Below are 19,847 nucleotides of genomic sequence, written 5' to 3'. Positions count from 1 at the left end.
TCTTTGTCTTTTCAGTTTGGGAAGTTTGCATTGACATGTCATCAAGCTCACTGATTCTTTTCTCAGTGGTGTCCAGTCTACTAATGAACACATCAAAGTCAGTCTTCATTTCTGTAACAATTTTCGTAGCATTTCTTTTTGTATTTTCTCTTAGAAATTCCATTTCTACGCTTACATTACCCATCTGTTCTGGCATGTTGTCCCTTTTATCCATTAAAGCTCTTAGCATATGAATCACAGTTATTTTAAATTTCTGGTCTGATAATTCCAGATTCCTGCCATATCTGAGTCTGATTCTCATTCTCAGTTTCTCTTCAAACTGTGTTTCATGCCTTTCAGCTAAAGGAGGCTGCAGCTGGGCATTTCACTTGCCCCAGCAGTTCAGGCTCCAGCAAAATCCACTGTGGTTTGACTCTGGTAAAATACTTTCCTTGAGGGCAGCCTTCTGTTAAACAGAGGAGAATGCTCTGGTATATCTCAGAATGGTTACCTCCTCCTGCCAGTTCTCGTATTTTCACCCTAGAATGCTAGGGCTCCTGGATGAGAAACACAGAAGCGTGAGCCCCCCAACCCCCAAGGCTCGGCCATCCAGACTTATTTATCAAGTTAGTCCACACTCGATCTCTAGGGATCAATTTCCCTTTAAATGTTGCCAGCAGAGTCTGATGATGGCTGTGGTTTCTGCTCACAATAAACTGTGATTCTTTGTATTTCACCTGCCTCCAGGTTTCAGGCTGGTGGTTTAGCTTGTGGTCTCAATTCTCTGATGGATGGGAGAAGCACTGTTGATTTTCAGTTTGCTCAGCTTTTCTTCTGGGAGGAGACTGATATTCCAAGCTCCTTATGTGCTGGACCAGAAACCTGAATCTTCGTCCATGACTCTCTTGTCCTTTACCACCACTCTCTTGCTTTCTCTGCTGCAGCCCCTCCTTACTGTTCTTGGGCACATGCTTGCCCTCTGCCCTCACTGTTCCCTTTCCCTGGAACTCTTCCCCCAGACATTTGCCTGGATCACTCCTGCACTTTGTAATCAGTTTTCTGCTCAAATGCCACTTCATCATATAAGCAGTTCTCAACCACAGTAAGGAGAAACAGAGCCACCTGTCTGTCTTGATTCATTTATTTACTCCATCATTCTTCAAAGCACATATCATGATGTAACATTACATCCTATCTTAACATGCTTATCATGTTTGATATTTGTCTTTCTGCCTTGAAATGTAAGCTCTACGATGTCGGAGGCTTGGTCTCTTTTGCTCACCACTGTAAACCTGCTTCTATATCACTCCCGGGAAAATAGCACATGGCATATAGTGTCCAACAAACAATTGTTGAATAAATGGATGGATAAACACATCAATCAGCCATGGTCTGAGGGAAGATATATAACTGGCTAATGTAAAAAAATTTAAAAAATTAAAAAATGAAAAGATGCTGAATGTTAATCCCCACAGAAATGCAAATTAAAATTTCACAATGATACACTACTTCATATACACACTAAAATGGCAAAAAACAGAAACAAAAACAAAACAAAAAAACTAAAAAGACCTACAATGACAAGTGTTGGGACTGTGGAGCAGCTGGAGCTCTGAGACGTCATTGGTAGGGATGTAAATTGGTATAATAGTGCTGGAAAATGGTCTGGCTGTTTCATTAAAGTTAAACCTACACATATCATGTCACTCAATAGTTCTATTCCTAGGTATTTCCTAAAAAAATGAAAATACATTTCCTTATCAAGACTTATACTCAAATATTCATTAAACGAGAAACTATCTTAATATCCATCAACAAATAAATGGGAAAAGAAACTGTGGTATATCCATAAAATGGAATACTACAGAGCAATCAAAAGGAATGAACTACAAGGAATGACTTGCATGTATCTCAAATACATTATCCTGAAGGAAAAAGAGTCATATATAAAGAAGTACTCTGCAATAAGGTATTATTCCATTTATATGAAATTATAGAACAAACAACATTAATCCATGGTGTCAGAAAGGAGACAGATGTCTGCCTAGGGCTGGAGGCTTGACTTCAAGAGGGCACAGCAGAAATGTCAGCAAGATGACAGCCTAGGAAGCTCAAAGCCTTTGTTTACCCACAGAAACACTTAACAAACAACTAGAAACTGAAAATAATAACTTTACAGGGGCTCTGTAAATCAGTCAAAGATTACAGAACCTGAACAAATGCCCAATCCAAAAAAAGAAAAACGCATCATTTAAAATGACAATAAATTTCATGGTATTTTTACTCCACCCACCTGCAGTGCAGTGCAGTTTGGGGCAGCAGTAGCCTGGACCTCTAACGAAACCAGACACAAAATCAACAGAAGGAAGAAAATAATAAAGATTAGAGCAGAGATCAATGATATTGAAAATAGAAAAAAATAAAATCAACAAAACCAAAAGTTAGTGTTTAGAACAAATTAATAAAGTTAACAAACCTTTAGCTAGGTTTACTAAGAAAAAAAGAAAAAGAAAAAAGAAAGAAGACTCAAAGTAAAAATGAAAGAAGGGACACTATAGAAACTGAAAAGATTATAAGAGAGTACTATGAACAATAGTATGTAAGTAAATTGGATAATCAAGGTAAAAGAGATAAATTCCTAGAAAAACACAACCTATTTAAACTAAATCATGAAGAAACAGCAAATCTGAAAGTGATAGATAACTAGTAAGGAGATTGACTCAGTAATCAAAAATCTTCCAACAATGAAAAGCCCAAGAGCAGCTGGCTTCACTAGTGAATTCTACCCAGCATTTAAAGAATTAACAACAGTCATCCTCAAACCCTTTCAAAAAAATTGAAGAGCTGGGAACACTTCTAAACTCATCCTATGAAGCCAGCAGTATCCTAATACCAAAGCCAGAGAAAGACACCACAAGAAAAGGAAACTACACACAATATCCTTTAGGACCACTGATGCAACAACCCTCAAGGACATACAGTTGACTCTTGAACAACAGGGGGTTAAGGGTGCTGACCCTCTGTGAACCTGAAAATCTGCATATAATTTATAGTCAGTCCTCCACATGTAAGGTTTGATTCCTCTGTACCTGTGGTTTGCGTCTGTGGATTCAACCACCCACAAAAAATCATGTCGTAACTGTAGCATTTACTATTGAAAAAAAATCTACATATAAGTAGATTTGTGCAGTTCAAACCCGTGTTGTTTAAGGGTCAATTGTGCTAACAAACTGAATTCAACACGATATGAAAAGATTATATAGCATAAACAAGTGGAATGTATTACTGGAATACAAGGATGGTTGAATACATAAAAATCTATCAATGAATATACCACATTAGCAGGATGAATTTTTTTTTTAATTAGTTAATTGATGGAGAAAAAGCATTTGACAAAATTCAACACCCTTTTGTGATAAAAACTCAATAAACTAGGAATAGAAACAAACTACATCAATGTGATAAAGGCCATATATGAAATACCCATATCAATGTTGAAAAACTAAATATTTCATTCTAATGTCAGGAACAAGGCAAGGATGCCTGCTTTCATCACTTCTATTTATACAGTACTAGAAGTCCTAGCCAGGGTAATTAGGCAAAAAAAAATCTAAAAGGTATCCAAATTGGAAAGGAAGAAGTAAAATCATCTCTGCTTGCATATGACATAATCTTAAATTCAAGAACTCCTAAAGTTTCCACAAGAAATTGTTAGAACTAATAAATGAATTCAGCAAAATTATAGAATAAAAAATCAATACATAAAAATCAGTTGTATTTCTATGCACTAGCAATGAACAATCCAAAAAGGAAATTAAGAGGCAATTCAATTTATAATAACATTAAAGATACTAGGAGTAAACTTAAACAAGGTGAAAGACTTGTACACTGGAAACTACAAAATGTTTCTGAAAGAAATTAAAGATAAAAATTAATGGAAAGACATCCCATGTTGATGGATTGAAAGGTTTAATATTATTAAGCTGTCAATATTACTTTAAGCTATCTACACCTTCAGTGCAATCCTTATTAACACTCCAGTGATTTTTTTTGCAGAAATAGAAAACTTCATCCTAAAATGCATATGAAATCTCAAGGGATCCCAAATAGCTAAAACAATCTTGAAAAATAAAGTAAAAAGTCTCACACTCCTGATTTCAAAGCCTGCTATAAAGCTGCAGTAATCAAAACAGTATGTTTCTGGCATAAAGACAGACATAGACCAATGGAATAGAATAGAGATCACAGAAATCAACCAGTTATATATGTTCAAATGAATTTCAAAACGAGTGAGAAGCCCAATGAGGAAAAGATAATCTTTTCAACAAACGGTGCTGGGAAAACTGCATATCCACATGCAATAAAATTAACTTGGACTCTTTCCTTACACCATATACAAAAACTAACTCAAAAAGGAACAAAGACCTAAACATAAGGGTTAAAACATAAAACTCTTCAAAGAAAAAATAGGGAAGAAGTTTCATGACATTGGATTTGGCAGTGATTTCTTGGATAGGACACCAAAAGCATAAACAACAAAAGAAAAAACTGATAAAATGGACTACCTCACAATTAAAAATGTGTGTGCCTCAAAAGACATTATCACCAGAGTGAAAAGGCAATCCACAGATAGAACACATGCACAAATCATATCTAATAAAATATTAATATTCAGAATATATCAAGAATTCTTATAACTCAACAACAACACAAAAGACTAACAGCCTGATTAAATATGGACAATCAATTGAATAGACATTTCTCTAAAGAACATACATAAACAGGCATTAAAGCACATCACTAATCATTAGGAAAATGCAAATCAAAACCACAATGAGATAAAACACTTCACATCCATTAATATGGCTATTATAAAAAAATTTGAAAATAACAAGTGTTGGCAAGGATGTAGAGAAATTGGAACCCTTATGCATTGCTGAAGGGGATGTAAAATGGTGCAGCCACTATGGAAAATGGTATGGTGGTTCCTCAAAATTATACAGAATTACCACATGATCCATTTCTAGGTATACAAAATCCCATTTCTGGGAATATACCAAAAGAATTGAAAGCAGGTACTTGAACAGATATTTGTACATCCATGTTCATAGCAGTGTTATTCATAGTAGCAACCCAAGTGTCCATTGACAAATAAATGAATAAATGGTGGTATAAGCTTACAGTGGAATATGTTTCAGCCTTAAGAAGGAAGGAAATCCTGACACATGCTACACTGATGAACCTTGAAGACATTAAGCTAAGTGAAATAGGGTAGCCATAAAAGGACAAATACTGTATGATCCCACGTATATGAGGTCTCTAGTGCATTCAAATTCATAGAGACAGAAAGTAGAATGGTGGTTGCCAGAGGCAATGGGGAGGGGAAGGATAGGGTGTTAGTGTTTAATGGGAACAGAGTTTCAGTTTAGAAAAAATGATAAAGGGTCTGGAGACAGACGGCTGCTGCATATAACGTGAATGTATTTAATGGCACAGAACTGTATACTTAAAAGTGGTTAAAATGGTAAATTTCATGTCATGCACATTTGACCACAAAAAAAGAAAGGGCATAGAGGAACTCTTTGAGGGTGATAGAAAATATTCTATACCTTTCAGAGCGGCGGTTACATGGTTGAATGTGAATGCCCCAGTCTGTCTAAGAGGACACAGAATATAGTGCATTCTATGTAAATTCCCTCCTCCTCTCCTCCCTCTTCTCCCTCTCTCTCCTTTCTCCCCCACTTCCTGATCTATGGGCCCTTTATTCTGCTAATATATTCACTAGATGTGAGTGTTTAAAGAGGAGACTCTGGTATTAATTCAACTTTATAATTTCCACGCCACTTAGAACAGGGCTTGGCATAGAGAAGTCAATAAAAGCTGGTTGTTTAAATTGTGAATTCAGTAACTTACATTTTTTAAAACATTAATGCTACTGTTTATCATGAACTTGCTACATCGGACTTTAAGCTCTTACAGACTTGATGCCGTGTATTCCTCCCCAACAACCCAGCGAAGTGAGCACATAGCGACCCAACCCTTTCTTTCTAAATCAGGAAATCGAGGCTTAGAGAAACTTGTTCACTTGTCGGACCACGTTCAGCCAGTAAGTACCAGAGCTGGGATTTGAACAGTCTTCTTGACTGCAGAGTCTGTGTCTTAGCCCCTTGACAGGGGCTGTAACTTTATCTTACGTTTCACTAAGCATCCATTGAATAGCCAGTTGTAAACTAAGCATGTAATCAAGAGGCTCCTGTAAACTGCTCCCACCGCACAGGTACAGCATGATACACGCCCCCAAGATGTACTCAACGACCTCACAGTGAGGGCTCATCACAGAAACCACCACATGTCACACGGCCAAGGAAACGAGTCCACAAATCCCTTCATCCTGAGATGCCCTCTGCAATTTTAGAAGACTGCTCTCATTGATTTGTTTCCACTCCCTAGAGTTTGCAGATGTACTTCCAGAATATGCCATCCCCTATTTTGTGACCTTAATAAAAAGGGAGGAGGCTGGTATACCTCCCTTGGCACTGCTCAGCATCTCCTGACAGTGGCTTTAAGAATAGTGTGAAATTCACAAATACTGCAATTATAATAAGCGGGAGGAGACAGGACAAGTTAAATACCAACTATCTAGGGAGCGATCATTATCTCAACTAGGACTCAAATGCCAGAATCTCTGGCTGTAATGTCAGTGACTTGCCAACTGCTTAAAAATGGGTGAGAATATCTTCATTAGAAAAAGCAGGGGTGTGTGTGCGTGTGCATGTGTGTGTTTATGTGTGTGAGAAAGAGGGGGACACACGGAGAGATAGAGATAAAGGACACACATCTATCTTTTCAACAAATTTGGATCGCCCACCACGTGTTAGGTGTTGTACTGGACGCTGGGACACAAAGATGGAGAGGAGGCATTAATGCATTTAACAAAAGGCATGGAAGCAGTGCAAACAACAGCAGGGAGAGGGGTATTTTTAGGGATGGCCTAGGAAGCACAGGACAGCACAAATATGAATCCCATTATTCCCTCCTCCTACACAGGTGCCTCACGGTCACGTATGTGAACGTGAGCATGGCCTCTCCAATAACACACCTGACACATTTCCTTGTGAAACACATGCTGGCTTTTTTTTTTTTTTTAATCCATCATGGTGAGTTCCAAACAGCAAGCAAGAATCCCTATGTTGTGATGGCTTCAGTTGTGATCAAGCCTAGTCAAGGTGGACGATATCTGATTGGGCAGCCCAGATACCTAATGACGAAGAATAAATGGTTTAATGGCAGAGGAGCAAGTGTGACTTGACTGAGCCCTCAGCTGCTGCCTGCACATGAGGCGGTCTCCTAAAGGGACATTCCGGTGGGCAGGCAAAGAGTAAGCTCTGGAAAGCCCATGAACCCGGAGGTCAAGAGGAGTGGCGTAAAGGGTGGAGCTGGGCTCTTGGAGAAGAGGTTCTTACAGAACAAGGTGGGACTCCGGATCACCCAGGGCCTGGGGTAGGTCCAACACAGAGGGGCAGGACGGGGACTAGGGTTCAGTGACAAGAAGGGGGGTCTCCGGCTGCAGGGAAGGTGGGAACCAAGGGTCAGAAAGAGCCCAGTTCCAGCAGCAAGACAGAACCTGAGCCCCGGACTGCTTGACTTAGGGTGGACGCTGCAAGCCTGTGCATGTGCGGTCCCGTGATCCAGTCAGGGGTGGAGAAGACATCTGCACAGCAGAGCCTGGCGGGTGGGACACGGTCACTTCCTTCCCCCTCTCCTTCCTCTACCTTGGAGTCAGGGACGCCACCTTAGGCTACTTTGTCCTCACCTGTGCAGAGCCTTTGTCTTCCTTCAACTCTTCCTGATGCCTTGGGAAAGTCTCTCTCCTCTTTGCTTTCAATTTTTGTCTTTCGTTTCCTTAATCTGTCTTCCTTGCTTATTAATACTTATGAAACTATCCCGAATCATTAGCAAGGAGGCAAATGCACACTTGAATCAAATAAAACGGAAGCCCTGCATCTTAAAATTAAATTTGGCAACAACAGAAACAATAATAATAGACTCTAAAACTTTTGAAAGTACTCAGAAATGTCTTTGGGAAAATGTTTCCATATTATCTTCCTGTAATTATGCCTACTTTTCTTTAGCACCGGCATTTGCGATAAATAGAAAATTATAGTATTCGGTTTTTTCCCTCTTTTGCGTAATTACTTCTTCTACAACAACATTGTTTTCTATTATTCTTCATTGCCGGTCTATAGCATTTTGGGTAATTATGAGTTAAATTATCTTCTGTAGGCTAGCCAGAAAAGTTAACAACCACTTAAAACATGCTGTATTTCTATTATGCAATGGAAACTCGATTAATCGAGATGCCATAAATCTTCAGACCCAGTGGAAATGTTTAATATTCAAAACTAAGTTTTAAACATTGTATTGATCAGCACTCTTATGGAAGCCAGGTCAAGTCCTTCAGCATATTGTACTGAAGGAAAGCAAAATGTACCATCTCCAGGGAAGAGGAAGCCACAAGGGGTCAGGCAGCTTCCTGTAGAGTAGGAGTCAACCGCAAGGTAAGCAAGAGGGTCTGTGCCTGCTGTTGCCACAAGCTTGACAGTTTAAACTAAAACATAAGCATAAAGATGGGGAGAGGGGATTACGGAATGACTTGGATTTTAGGATTTAAAACCACACGGCTTCTCATCTTTCCATCCTTCCATGCGGATCACTCGATGCCTTACAGCCCTCGGAGAAACGTTTTGGCGCTGGTGTCCTTGTCATCATTTACCTGCTGGCTTTGTCTTGTCTGCAGGGTCCTTGGAGATACTGCACGTGCTGTGAGAGGTCACACTCATACCCAGAGGGCGCAGCATTTAGGACAGGGTCAAAGCTAGGGGCACTGTGATCTTCCGACAGCGCACACGGTGGGCAGGACCCTCCCGAGGCTTCACTTTGTTCGAGGTTCGCAGGTGCATGATTTCCGGCCCCAAGAGACAGAGCAGCATTTGCTGGCGTGCAAGTGAGGGGAGTGAAGCACTGCTCAGGGCAGGACAGCAGACAGCTACAGCCCTCAACCCACTGCGGATTTCCTGACCTTTGCTCAAATACAGGTCCCAGGAACAGAGAGGGGGCGTTTGTTTTTTCTGCTTGCAGCTCATGGAAACCTTCTCTGTACTCTCTATCTGGGAGGGGGTACTACAAAACTCGGAAGAAGAAAAACAGGCATTCTAAGGACAAATGCAGACTCTGACACATAATAACCACGTGATCAAAAGGCAAGCGTCTTAACTTTCTAAACCTCAGTCTCCTAGTCTATTAGCTGGGGATCATATGGGAACAAAATTCGCCACCCCACAATGTTTCTGGCATGTGGATTATGTCAAGCTGAAAACAGTCAAGGCCCAGAAGACTCAGGAAGAAACTCTGCCATTCTGCCAAACTGCCTGAAGAATCTACAGATAGAGGGCCTGTTACAGGAATAGAGCATCACAAGAGATGTCTGCCAGGTGTGGTGGGGAAACTCCCAGAGATCAGAGCCCATTCTGTGTCCATCTCTGCCTGGCCCAGCAAACATTTGTTTACCAAACATTTGCTTTGCCATCTCCATGTGAATTGCATTCCTCCACTTAGAAGTCCCAAACCTCTACCCCCAACACCCTCTTTTCTCTTCAGCTGAAGATGGTATTTAGGGTGAGGGTTTTGGCCATTTTGTTGAGTTATTCAGTTCTCCTGGGTCTCTTCCATATATACAAGTTATTAAACTTTTGTTTGATTTCATCCTGTTCATCTGTCTCAGTTAAATTTAATTCTTAGACCAGCCAGAAGACCCTGGAAGGGTAGAAGAAAATGCCTTCCTCCCTGACAGGACCATAATATTCTGAAAATTACATGAAACAATAAGTAACTGTCCTGGAACCTGATACACAGTCAATCACGGATAATAGAGTTTATGTGTTTAAACCTCTGCCCCAATCCCGCCGCCCCGCAGATTTTATCGAAGGGTCTGTGGTGTGATCCGGTAGGAAAGGTGGCACCAGGCTCAAACACCTCCTTTCTCTAACCTTCTCTACCAAGGAAATGGCACACAGACAGAGGCAGGGTAAGTGCTGAGCTGCAGAAACATCACAACTTCAGTTTTCACATCTTAAAAAAGATGCACCAGGTGGTACCAGAAGTTCCAGGAAGGTGTCATTGCTGGGGGTGGGGAGGGACTTAGCGGGCAGCCTCCCCCCACAGCCATGCCACCTTCCTCCCCAACTCATCTGGACCCAACATCAGCAAAAGCATCTTCCTGCAGGGAAAATAATAAATAAATGAATGAACCTGAAATAGTCTGGGGCTGTCTTGAGCAGACTGAAAAAAAAAAAAAATTCAAGAAAGGTTAACACTTAGTTCCTCACTTAACGGGCAACGCACATTTCTGCCAGCCCTAAGCGTGTCACTCCATAATTCCCTCTTCTTACCTCAGGACTGTGAAGATGCTTCCCATTAATAACAACGTTAAAAGTCCTCCCTTGGGAAGGTCAGGTGGGACCTAGGTGGCCCCTCCTGTCCGCTGCATCTCACCGCTGGACCCCATCAGGTCTGGGACACACGCTGCTCAGTCCTGCTCATTCCAATCCCCCCCCCCACACACACACACACCGCCAGAGGCAGCTGCACAGTAGGAAGACCAAGGGCACGGTCCCTTTTTAGAATGACAGGACTAAACTGAACCCAAGGGCCAAATTTGCTTAAAGGCCAAAAAATGAACAAAAGGGCTTACATAAGAGCTGTTAAGTTGCCTAGAGCAGGGGTCCGCAACCTCCAGACCGCAGACAGGTACGCGTCCATGGCCCGTTAGGAACTGGGCCGCATGGCAGGAGGTGAGCGGCGGGCGAGTGAGGGAAGCTTCATCTGTATTTACAGCCGCTCCCCATCGCTTGCATTACCGCCTGAGCTCCGCCTCCTGTCAGCAGTATGTATATGACGAGTTGTATAATTATTTCATTATATATTACAATGTAATAATAATAGAAATAAAGTACACAATAAATGTAATGCGCTTGAATCATCCCGAAATCATCCCCCCCGCCCCCCAGTCTGTGGAATAATTGTCTTCCATGAAACTGGTCCCTGGTGCCAAAAAGGCTGGGGACCGCTGGTCTAGAGCAATGCAGAAAGTCACTGAGCATGTACCCTGACTGCTTTAAAACTCCTCCTCCCATCCCTGGCTCCGGCACGTGGCGGGTGGCATGTGTGCAGGGGAGGCAAACATATTCCTACCAATCAGTGACTTGACAGTGTCAGTCGAGCCAGTCAGGCCTGCTGACCCCCGCCGTTCCCAATCCAGGACACGCCAACTTCCCAGTCTGCCCCACTCGTTCCTTGCTCTGTGTCTCCTCTCGTCTACAGGAGGCAGGTCTCTGCAGGAACGCCCTCACTTCCAAGTCCGTTACTCTGCTGCTGCTAAGAAGACTCCCTTGGCTCTGCTGCCCCACTCCTGCCGTGCCCTCAGGGATGGTGAAACCTTCTGCATAGTTTCAGATCAGATGGGGACCGCTGGTGGGCTCAACTGTTCCCCGTGACAAGTGAATTCAAGCCCCTCAGCCCTCCAAGGGCTCTAAGCGACCACCTGCCTCAATGGCCGGCACCATATTTTGAAGAAAATGAAACCCTGTAGCTGTGAGCACTTCCTCACTGCAGAGGTAACTCCATTGTAAGAGACTGAGCCCCTTTTTGATGGATTAAGGCATTCAGACGAGACTTGTTACCTGAGTCCTCAGTAGGCGTGATGACGTCTGTACCCACACCTAGGACGTGGCCGCCGACCCCCAGAAACTCACAGTCCAGCCACGCCCACTCATAGGTCACAAGTCCACGGTGTGTACCCGTCAGAACAAAGATCTACAGCAGGGGTTACCGGGACTCAGATGAGGGTGAATCCTGACCAGAGCAGGAAGCGGGATGCTGAATGGAACTGGGAAAGGACTAAGAATTCTAAAGGTCCGTATGGGGGCGGGGGGAGTGGGGATGAGAGAGGAAACTGGAAAGAATGGAGAGTATTACGGGTTGTCACTGGGGTTCTCTTTAGCTCCTGTAACAACCTGCATGTGTGTTTTGCTTTATAGCCAGCCGAATAATGCCATCCACTCATCTCCCAGATGCCACAGACGGAGCAGATACTGTTCCCAAGTGTACACAAAGGAAGTGAAGTGCTCAAAATCATGTAGCTAGTGAGGGATGGAGTAAGAATCAGACCCAGGTGAGTATTCAGGCCCCTGAGCCTGTTGTTCTTTCTCGGGCACTACGGCAGCTGTGAGTGGTAAGGTCCACGCACGCAAGTAGGGGACACGTAAGTGTGGGCAGGGCCACTGGAGACCAGCTCAGATGCTCTGGGTCAGGAAAGGACTCTGGGGCAGTGGTTCTTAGCATGAGAAATAGAGGAAGAGATCTTTAATACGTCCACACCTATGCCCAACTCCAGACATTTTGCTTTCATTGGTCTGGGATCCTGACTAGAACGTCTAAAAAGCATCTCAGGTAACTCCAGTGCAGCCCGGGTTAACAGTGCAGCTGGAGGGGCCCCGCAAGGACTTGCACCTGGTTCGGTGTCCGTGTCTCCATCTTCCCAGGCCAAGAGCGAAGCCTTTGCACTAATGCAAGTCCGTATTCAGGTTAGGCAACTTAAACGCTGAAATGCACATGCTGTGGCCTTGTTTGGATAACCTGGCGGCTAGTCTGAATTTTCTAATTTACACAGAAAGAAAAGCTGCCAATGGTGAGTGCAAAAGACAGAAAAACACCCAGGCCAGTGACAGGACGCCGCCCCTGGGAGCCTGACGACCCCGGTAGCTTTGGCAACACCCTGCTGCTCAGCTTCTTCCTTGGTAGTAGTTAACCCTCAAATACTTGGTTCCAAAGGGATTAGCTCACAATTCCAAATGAAAATGCACGGGAGTTCCTAAGCATAAGCCCAGATCAGCAAACCTGGATCAGCAAACCTGATTATCCTGCCATACTAAAAAAATTAAAAGGAAAAAAAAACCACCCAGGCTGCTGGTGGAAACTTTTCCTGTTTAGTGGAACAATTAGAGCAACAACTCTCACCTCCACGCTACTGCACCCCCCTCAGAATGCTCGTGGACACGCATGATGTGGTCCCACTGAGGAACCAAAGCCCATTTAGAAAAGATTGAGGAAGGAAACACATCTGGTGAGATGGTCATGTAACTGAAATAGCCTAATAGACACCAGCTGCCCACACTGAACATTCCGGGCTCCTTTCCTGACGCGGGCAATGATTCAGACACAGGACTTCTAGATACTTGTCATATCTAATCTAATGGAAAGGCACAGAACATTTTTATCCCCACAGCAGATAACTGTCATGAAATGATTCTGACCAAGAGGGCCCGTTTATAATAATGAATTCAAACCCGATTCACAGGAGCTATAATTCAGACACTGTGACTATCACCTTCATTTTCCACATCATCTCTCTTCCAAGAAGGCAAACAATTCCAGAGTCACGTAATCATTTCTACTTTTCAAGTGGCCCTTGTAGTTATGAGGAAGATAATATGGCCTCATTTACATAAACTGAGTTTCATCCACATTCAGAACTTCAGCGTCGTCTCTGGCACCTCACTTCCCAGCATCCCTCAGTGCCGTCGAGGACCTAGCACCACACATCATGCCTCCAAGGAAGGAGAGCATCCTTCCCTAGGCCGGGCAACGTCTCACTGTGAATTTCAAAGGAGGACCCAGCTTCCTCCATTCTTTTGCTTCTCCTAGTCGGTCTCCGGCCTCCTACGCGACTTCATTCAAGATTTCGAAACAGGCTCGGGATACTTGGATCCAGGGCAGCCACATTTGAAAAGACTTTCTGTGGCTGACGAGCCTGGCGATCATTCAGTTTTTTCAACGCCTTCTGAACGTTTGATGCATTCAGAACACTGAACTCCCAAACGCTGAATGCCCAAACGTGTACCTTTCGGGAGACTAAAGAGTGGCCACCGTTAAGGATTACAATTTTAGAAGCAAAAAAAGAACCCAAAATGATACATCTAACTGGGGTTGAGGTCATGGACTTCCAGAGACGGGAAGCAGCGGACGCCTCCTCTGAGTCCTGACGAACAAGGTTTTCATTGAGACGGGCACACAGCTGTGGAACCAGGAAACCAAAGGGGCAGGGAAAACAGAAGGGGAGAGATGGAGACCCCCAGAGATCTGCAGGAGCTAGTTATGTTATTTTAAGAAACACTGTGATAGTAGTGAAACTAGGACCTTAAAAATCAGGAAATAGTAAGAATTAAGCAATGAAAGCAAAGGCAGAAAGATGAGAATGAACAGCATGGAAACATATATAAAATGGAGGTATCTGATGAAAACAAAGCAAAACGTAATAAAAGAGAACATGAGAGGTAAAAGAAAGAGGATAAAGAAGGATCAAAACGGGAACAATGCACTGAATTCCTCTATTTCGGGGCAAATTATACAGAAGTTGAGAGGCAAAATCAACATAAGACGCGCTTACTTTTTTAAAAATAAAGCATGCCGTCAGGTAACAGATAACAGTTATCCTCAAATACGTAAGGCTCTTTTTTTTCTCCACAGAGGACAAAAAAGCAACTATTCAGCTTTCCCTTTTTTATTCCCATTCCCATTATGAAGCCCAGCTGCTACACATGAGAACTGAAGACCGTGAAAACAGGCCAGCAGTTAATAAAAAAAAGGCAGCTCAAAGCTGGCCCTCTGCTGGTGGAACTATCTTATTGCATCCCGTACAGCAGAAAGTGCCAGGTTTTAAGTTTCTGGTTTAACTTTCAGAGGCAAGAAGAGGACAGAGGATTTTGGAAAGTTCAGCACTGAGGCCTATTCAATGCTGGGCCTCTCTGTCCCTGGTGATAGTTTGGAGGATGAAGAGAGGTGCGTGGCAGCATCAAAATCCCTTCACACCTACCACCATTTCCCCACATTTCCTTAGTTAACATGCACTGTAGCCAGGCTGCTACTCCTCTCTTTGAGCAGACTGGCCCTCTGCACATGTGCCTCTCAAGGCATGGACCCCCAGGATTTCTCTAAGGCAAGGAAGTAGGCATTTTACGTTCCCTCTAGTCTGGGACCGGCTGAGGGGTGCCCACGTGCCCAGAGGGTTTCCCTCCTGCTGTCTAGAGAGGAGGTCTGTCTCCATCCTCTGTTTTCTCTCTCCTCCTGGGTCCCCCATGCACCAGCAGACAGACAAGGCTCTTGTCCTCAAGCTCAAAAGAAGACTCAACTGAGGACCACCTTCCAAGTGGCAAGAATCAACCCTAATGCCTGGGCTTAGCTAGGAAGCGCAGGAGGCAGGAGCCTTTCTTTCCTTCCCCAGGGAGAGGCTTGTCCAGATGGAGAGGGTTCAACCAAGGAAGTCAAGGGACGAACAGGAAGGCATCCCCACCCTCATGCATTCGTTGGAGAAGCCAGGCTTCTTGGTTGCAGAACCCGGGGCACGATGTTTTATTTCCACCGTAACCATCAAAGTCACAGACAGGGCAAATGCATTCACCCTGTGTACACTGTGAGCAGAGTTAAGCTGGGATGTCCCTGAATCGGTCTCCGAGGGCCAGAACTCCCTCATTAAAGGGATAAAAGATGGTATGTGCTGAGCTGGTGGAAAGTGATGGCTGCATTTTTATTAAAGTCTCTGCCGCAGCAGGCCTGGTCCCCAAAGGTTCATATTCCGAGAAGCTCCACCCCTCCGCCTGGAGCATGTAAGTGATTCTCTGTAACTCATTAAGGTAAAACAAAAAGCTTTCCATACCGTGCTTTTCACATAGGAGTGTTGTTGCATAAAAGCTACATGTTTCCTCTCCCTGGCCTGAGCCTGCAAAGATAAAACTGCCCTCATGATTTATAATTGGGGCCCCGGGAGCACCACACCGGGTTGGCGAGGATGCCTGCCTCTTAAGCAAACCCATAAAAGGCCACGCGGCCCAGCAACAGCAATTCCAGAGCCTGAAATTTCAGGTATCTCTCCAACAGAGACCAGCCAGCCCATTGGGAGGACTACCCTGCCTCATCACATACCTTCCGGACTGTAAGACAGCCACCAGGGTACCAGTGATCTTGGGCTAAAAACCCCCAGTATCTTTCAATGCCAGGGCTCTCATCCCGGGGCCAAGGCAAAAGTGAGTCTAGCCACGTCATGGCCTCACAGATACATGGAGCCCCAAGCATGGACTCAGGGCTCACTCCTAAGATCCGGAACCAGAAAAGCCACAGCAAATGACAAAGCTGTCCAGGAGAATGGGTGCCAGCTGCCACAGAACGCCAAGTGGGCACCTCTTGGGCCTGCAAAAGGCCCTCTCCCACGCTCCAATCCCCCACGCAAGTCTCCGGTTCTCTCGCTCGCCCCTTCCCACGGAATCACATCAGAGGGGCTCAGGCCCCCGCCGAAGAACAGCTCCCTACCTGAGGGTGGCGCTCTCCCCCTGCCGGACCGTCACGTTGTCCATCGCTTTGGGGAAGGTGGCATCTCCGCTGCGCACGGGCACTCCTGTGGGTACAAGGAACAGCAGCCTGAGAGACACGACCACGAGGCACTTCCAGGGCAGGAACAGGTACCCACAGACCCCCATCCTCGACGGCCACAACTTCCCAGAACTCCGGCAGCCGCTCGGTCCTCGTCCCCCGCCCCGCACACCGGCGGGTCTCAGGCAGCCGCGTGGGGAGGGAGGAAAGGGCTGGAACCAGCCAGAAGCAGAGAGGGGGAAGCAGAAGCGGAGTCCAGGCTCTCCCGACTCTAATGATTCTTCCTCAAATCCTGCCTCAGCTTTCCAGCCTGGCAGAACCAGAAGCCCCCTCCTGCATCCAAAAAGAGCTTTCTCGACGCTCCCCTGGGGAGGAGGGAGGCGGCCTGGAAGGGAGAGGAAGGAGGAAGGTGCAGGGATGAAGGTCACGGATTGCTCTTTCTCTGCCTCTCTCCGAGATGCTACTTTAACATTCAGTTGGGCACGTCCTGCCGAGGTCTGGCATCAAAAGTTTATAACCCAAAGAAGCCAGGCAAGCGTCTCTGACATAAAGGAGATGTCATAAAAAGCTGCCGCTTCAAGGAGAGGAGAGAATGTTTTATTAGATCACACATATGTACAGTTGTATTTAGAAACCAGCCCGAGTCTCCAATCTGGAACGCAAAGGCGGTAAAAAGTTCCACCGCGGGGACCCGCGGCCGCCGCCGAGCCCGAGGATCCTCCTGTGCGGTGGGTGCCTGGCGTCCTCGCCGCAGCCCGCGCGGCGACTGGCGGCCAGCCCGGCCCGCGGAGCGCCGGCGGCGCAGGCTCGGGGCCCACGGGGAGCTGGCGGACGCCGCGCCCGCCTCTCCGGGGACGCGGCGCGGGGCGCGGGGACGCGCGGACGCCACGCTCAGCGGCCGCCCCCGGCCTCCGCGCCGCCGGCCTCCCGGGAGCAGCTCCAACACGCGCGGGCCCGGACCGCCGCGGTTGTCATGGCAGCAGCTCCATCACTGACCGCAGCTCTCCGCTGGGCCGGCGCAGAGCGAGCTGGCGGACCGCGCGCCACGCGGCGGGCGCTGGGCGCGGGCGCACGCCGTAACTCCAGCCGCGCCGCCCACTCGCGCCGGGAGCCGCGCGTGTCGGGCCGCCACGTCCCCCGCTCCTCTCTCCCCCGACACGGCGCCTGCCCGGGAAAGCCGCGCCCCTCTCGGCGGCTTCCCTGCGTGCGGGCGGGAGGGGAGGGCACGAGAGGGAGCTCGGGACCGCAGCAAATTGGAAACTGACTCGCACCTTCCTTCCCCGGATGCCGGATGCCAAGGCAGAAGTTGCCAAACCCCGCCCTGGAGAGCTCAACTAGGTTTCCCACGCCGGGATTCTGACCCCGTGTGCGCGTTCACCGCTCGGCAGCCCCCTCTCCACGTGGCCGAGCTACAGTCCCATCCCAGGCAGAGCTCTCCTAGGCCTTGGCGAGAAGGTGGAGCGCTTTCTCCTCCGGTGACCCAGCTTGGAAATACTCCTGGCCCTTGAGTTGCGCGCTCTCGCTCTCCAGCCGGCAAATCAGAATTTCTTCCTACTGCGCCACGAGCAAAATCGTCCCTGTCCTACTCCACGCTTATTACCCAAGTATCTTATTGTAAAAATGCAAAAATTGGGAAAAACACGTAGAGATCCTAAAAAGTAATAAGACTGATTCTTATAAAATCCATCTGTGGCTTTATGATCACGACATAAAGTGGCACCATCGCCGTGTCCGGAGGGGACCTGGTGATAAGGCATTCTTAGAGCCCAGCCTGTCAGTTTGGAGTATGGAGGCATTTCCTTTGGTTAAGAACTGAAAATCTCAGGCTTTCCTTGGGCCTGTCAAGAGGCTGTCTTTCTGCTCCCCCTGACAAAAGCCACCCCTTATTATGTGGCTTCTGCCCTTGTATCATAATTTAATAGTTGCTACATGCATTTGCTTTACTGCATTCCTTCTCAAATCCTTTTGTAAAATGAGCCTGGGCTCTGAGCAACTGTTGCAATGAAGTGTTATTCAAAAATAAGCTTTAAACTTATACCATTAATTGTGTTCGTTGCTGAAGGGCACAAAAGTGTGCTACCTGTTCTCAGTTATAAAAGCTGGGCACAAATAAATACTGTACTACTATATACTATACTATGATAAATACTGTAATATAAATAAATACCGCCCATCCCCTGCCCCCTGTAAAAAGAGAACCACATACATCTTAGGTCTAAAGTTTTTAATTAGAGCATCGTACCTCAGGAAGAAAGAGTACTTGTCACTAGTTACGCCACCTATGTTTTATAAGTTTTATTAATAGAGTGGAAGTACGTGGCCGCTCCTTCCCAGAATGCAGACATTAATAATGCAGGGACGAGCAGCACACTCTCCAGTGAGCTTCTGCCTGAGAGGGTCATGATGCTGGGAGGAGAGGCAAGGCCGCAGAGAGCAGCCAGACAACTTATTTTGGGATCACCCACCAGTTTTCATGACACACATCTTTCCTTAAGACCTGGGTTTTCTGTATACACATTGTACATAATCCTCTAAGCTCCTGTCCACCATCAACAGCCTGGAAGGACTTTTTTAGTGCTTTAATCTGTGCAAAGCTGAGAACTGGGGCTGGGCTTATGAATTTCTTCAATGACAGAGTCTGTCTCGTGAACACCAAGGATGGGAGCCGTGGGGATGGGTCAGGCTGCCGTACAAGCCACGTAGCTCCTGCTGCTTGGTTGCCGGGCACACGGGTGACACGGCCGACTCACGCACCTGCTGGTTCTAGGGCTTCTCAGGAGGTGCAGGTGGGCTGTGGCCAAAGGCTGAATCAGCCCATGAAGGATTACTTGAGATGCAAGGGGTTACTGGAGAAGAAAGGAAAGCAGGAAAGAACATGAGATTCCGGGTGGGAGGAGAACAGGCAGGGCAAGAAGAGAGGCAGAGATAGGATGAAGCGAGGCATTATATATTCTTAATAACATGTAACAAATCCTGCCCTTGGGAAAAGGATAAACTTTTTATTTTTGCAGGGCTGACTCCCCCCCCCACCCAGGTATCCGGAGTCCTAGAGAATGGGGCCGTTATCTTTCTCTTCTGTAAGTTGGCTTCCTGGTTCAATATTTGTGGGTGAATACATGAACTTAAGGGCTAGGGAATCAGAGAAATAACTACAGAGGTCTGATTTTTGTGTGAATCTATGCCTGTCTACAATTTGGTGGGGGAGATTTCATTCATCTGTAAGGCATTGCTAGGGACCAGTATATCCATTTAGAGACTGGAAGGCCAAACCAGATTGAAATGGGAAAGTTAAAAGGGGGTGAGCTTTGCAATGAACAAGAAGTTTATAGCAGGAGGTTTCTATGAAATTCTTGACTGAGTACTATGATAGGGAAACCCCAGGTTAAACC

At 45.8% G+C, this 19,847-nt stretch overlaps 1 protein-coding gene across 2 annotated transcripts in view; it reads right to left on the bottom strand.

The window, feature by feature from the left end:
* Positions 1–16,565, bottom strand: part of OPCML (opioid binding protein/cell adhesion molecule like) — a 498,943-nt gene extending 482,378 nt beyond the window's left edge. For both annotated transcript variants that reach the window (XM_027092918.1, XM_027092919.1), the window contains exon 1: positions 16,399–16,565. In XM_027092918.1, the coding sequence (XP_026948719.1) occupies positions 16,399–16,565 (167 nt within the window). The remainder of the gene's footprint in view (positions 1–16,398) is intronic.
* Between the last annotated feature and the right edge of the window lie 3,282 nt (positions 16,566–19,847).

This window comes from Aethalodelphis obliquidens, unplaced genomic scaffold, assembly GCF_003676395.1.
Source record: "Aethalodelphis obliquidens isolate GAN/ISIS:26980383/991018 unplaced genomic scaffold, ASM367639v1 scaffold82, whole genome shotgun sequence".
NCBI classification, from domain to species: Eukaryota; Metazoa; Chordata; class Mammalia; order Artiodactyla; family Delphinidae; genus Aethalodelphis; species Aethalodelphis obliquidens.
Note: the sequence above shows the minus strand (reverse complement) of the source record. Positions and strands in the feature narration are given on the sequence as shown.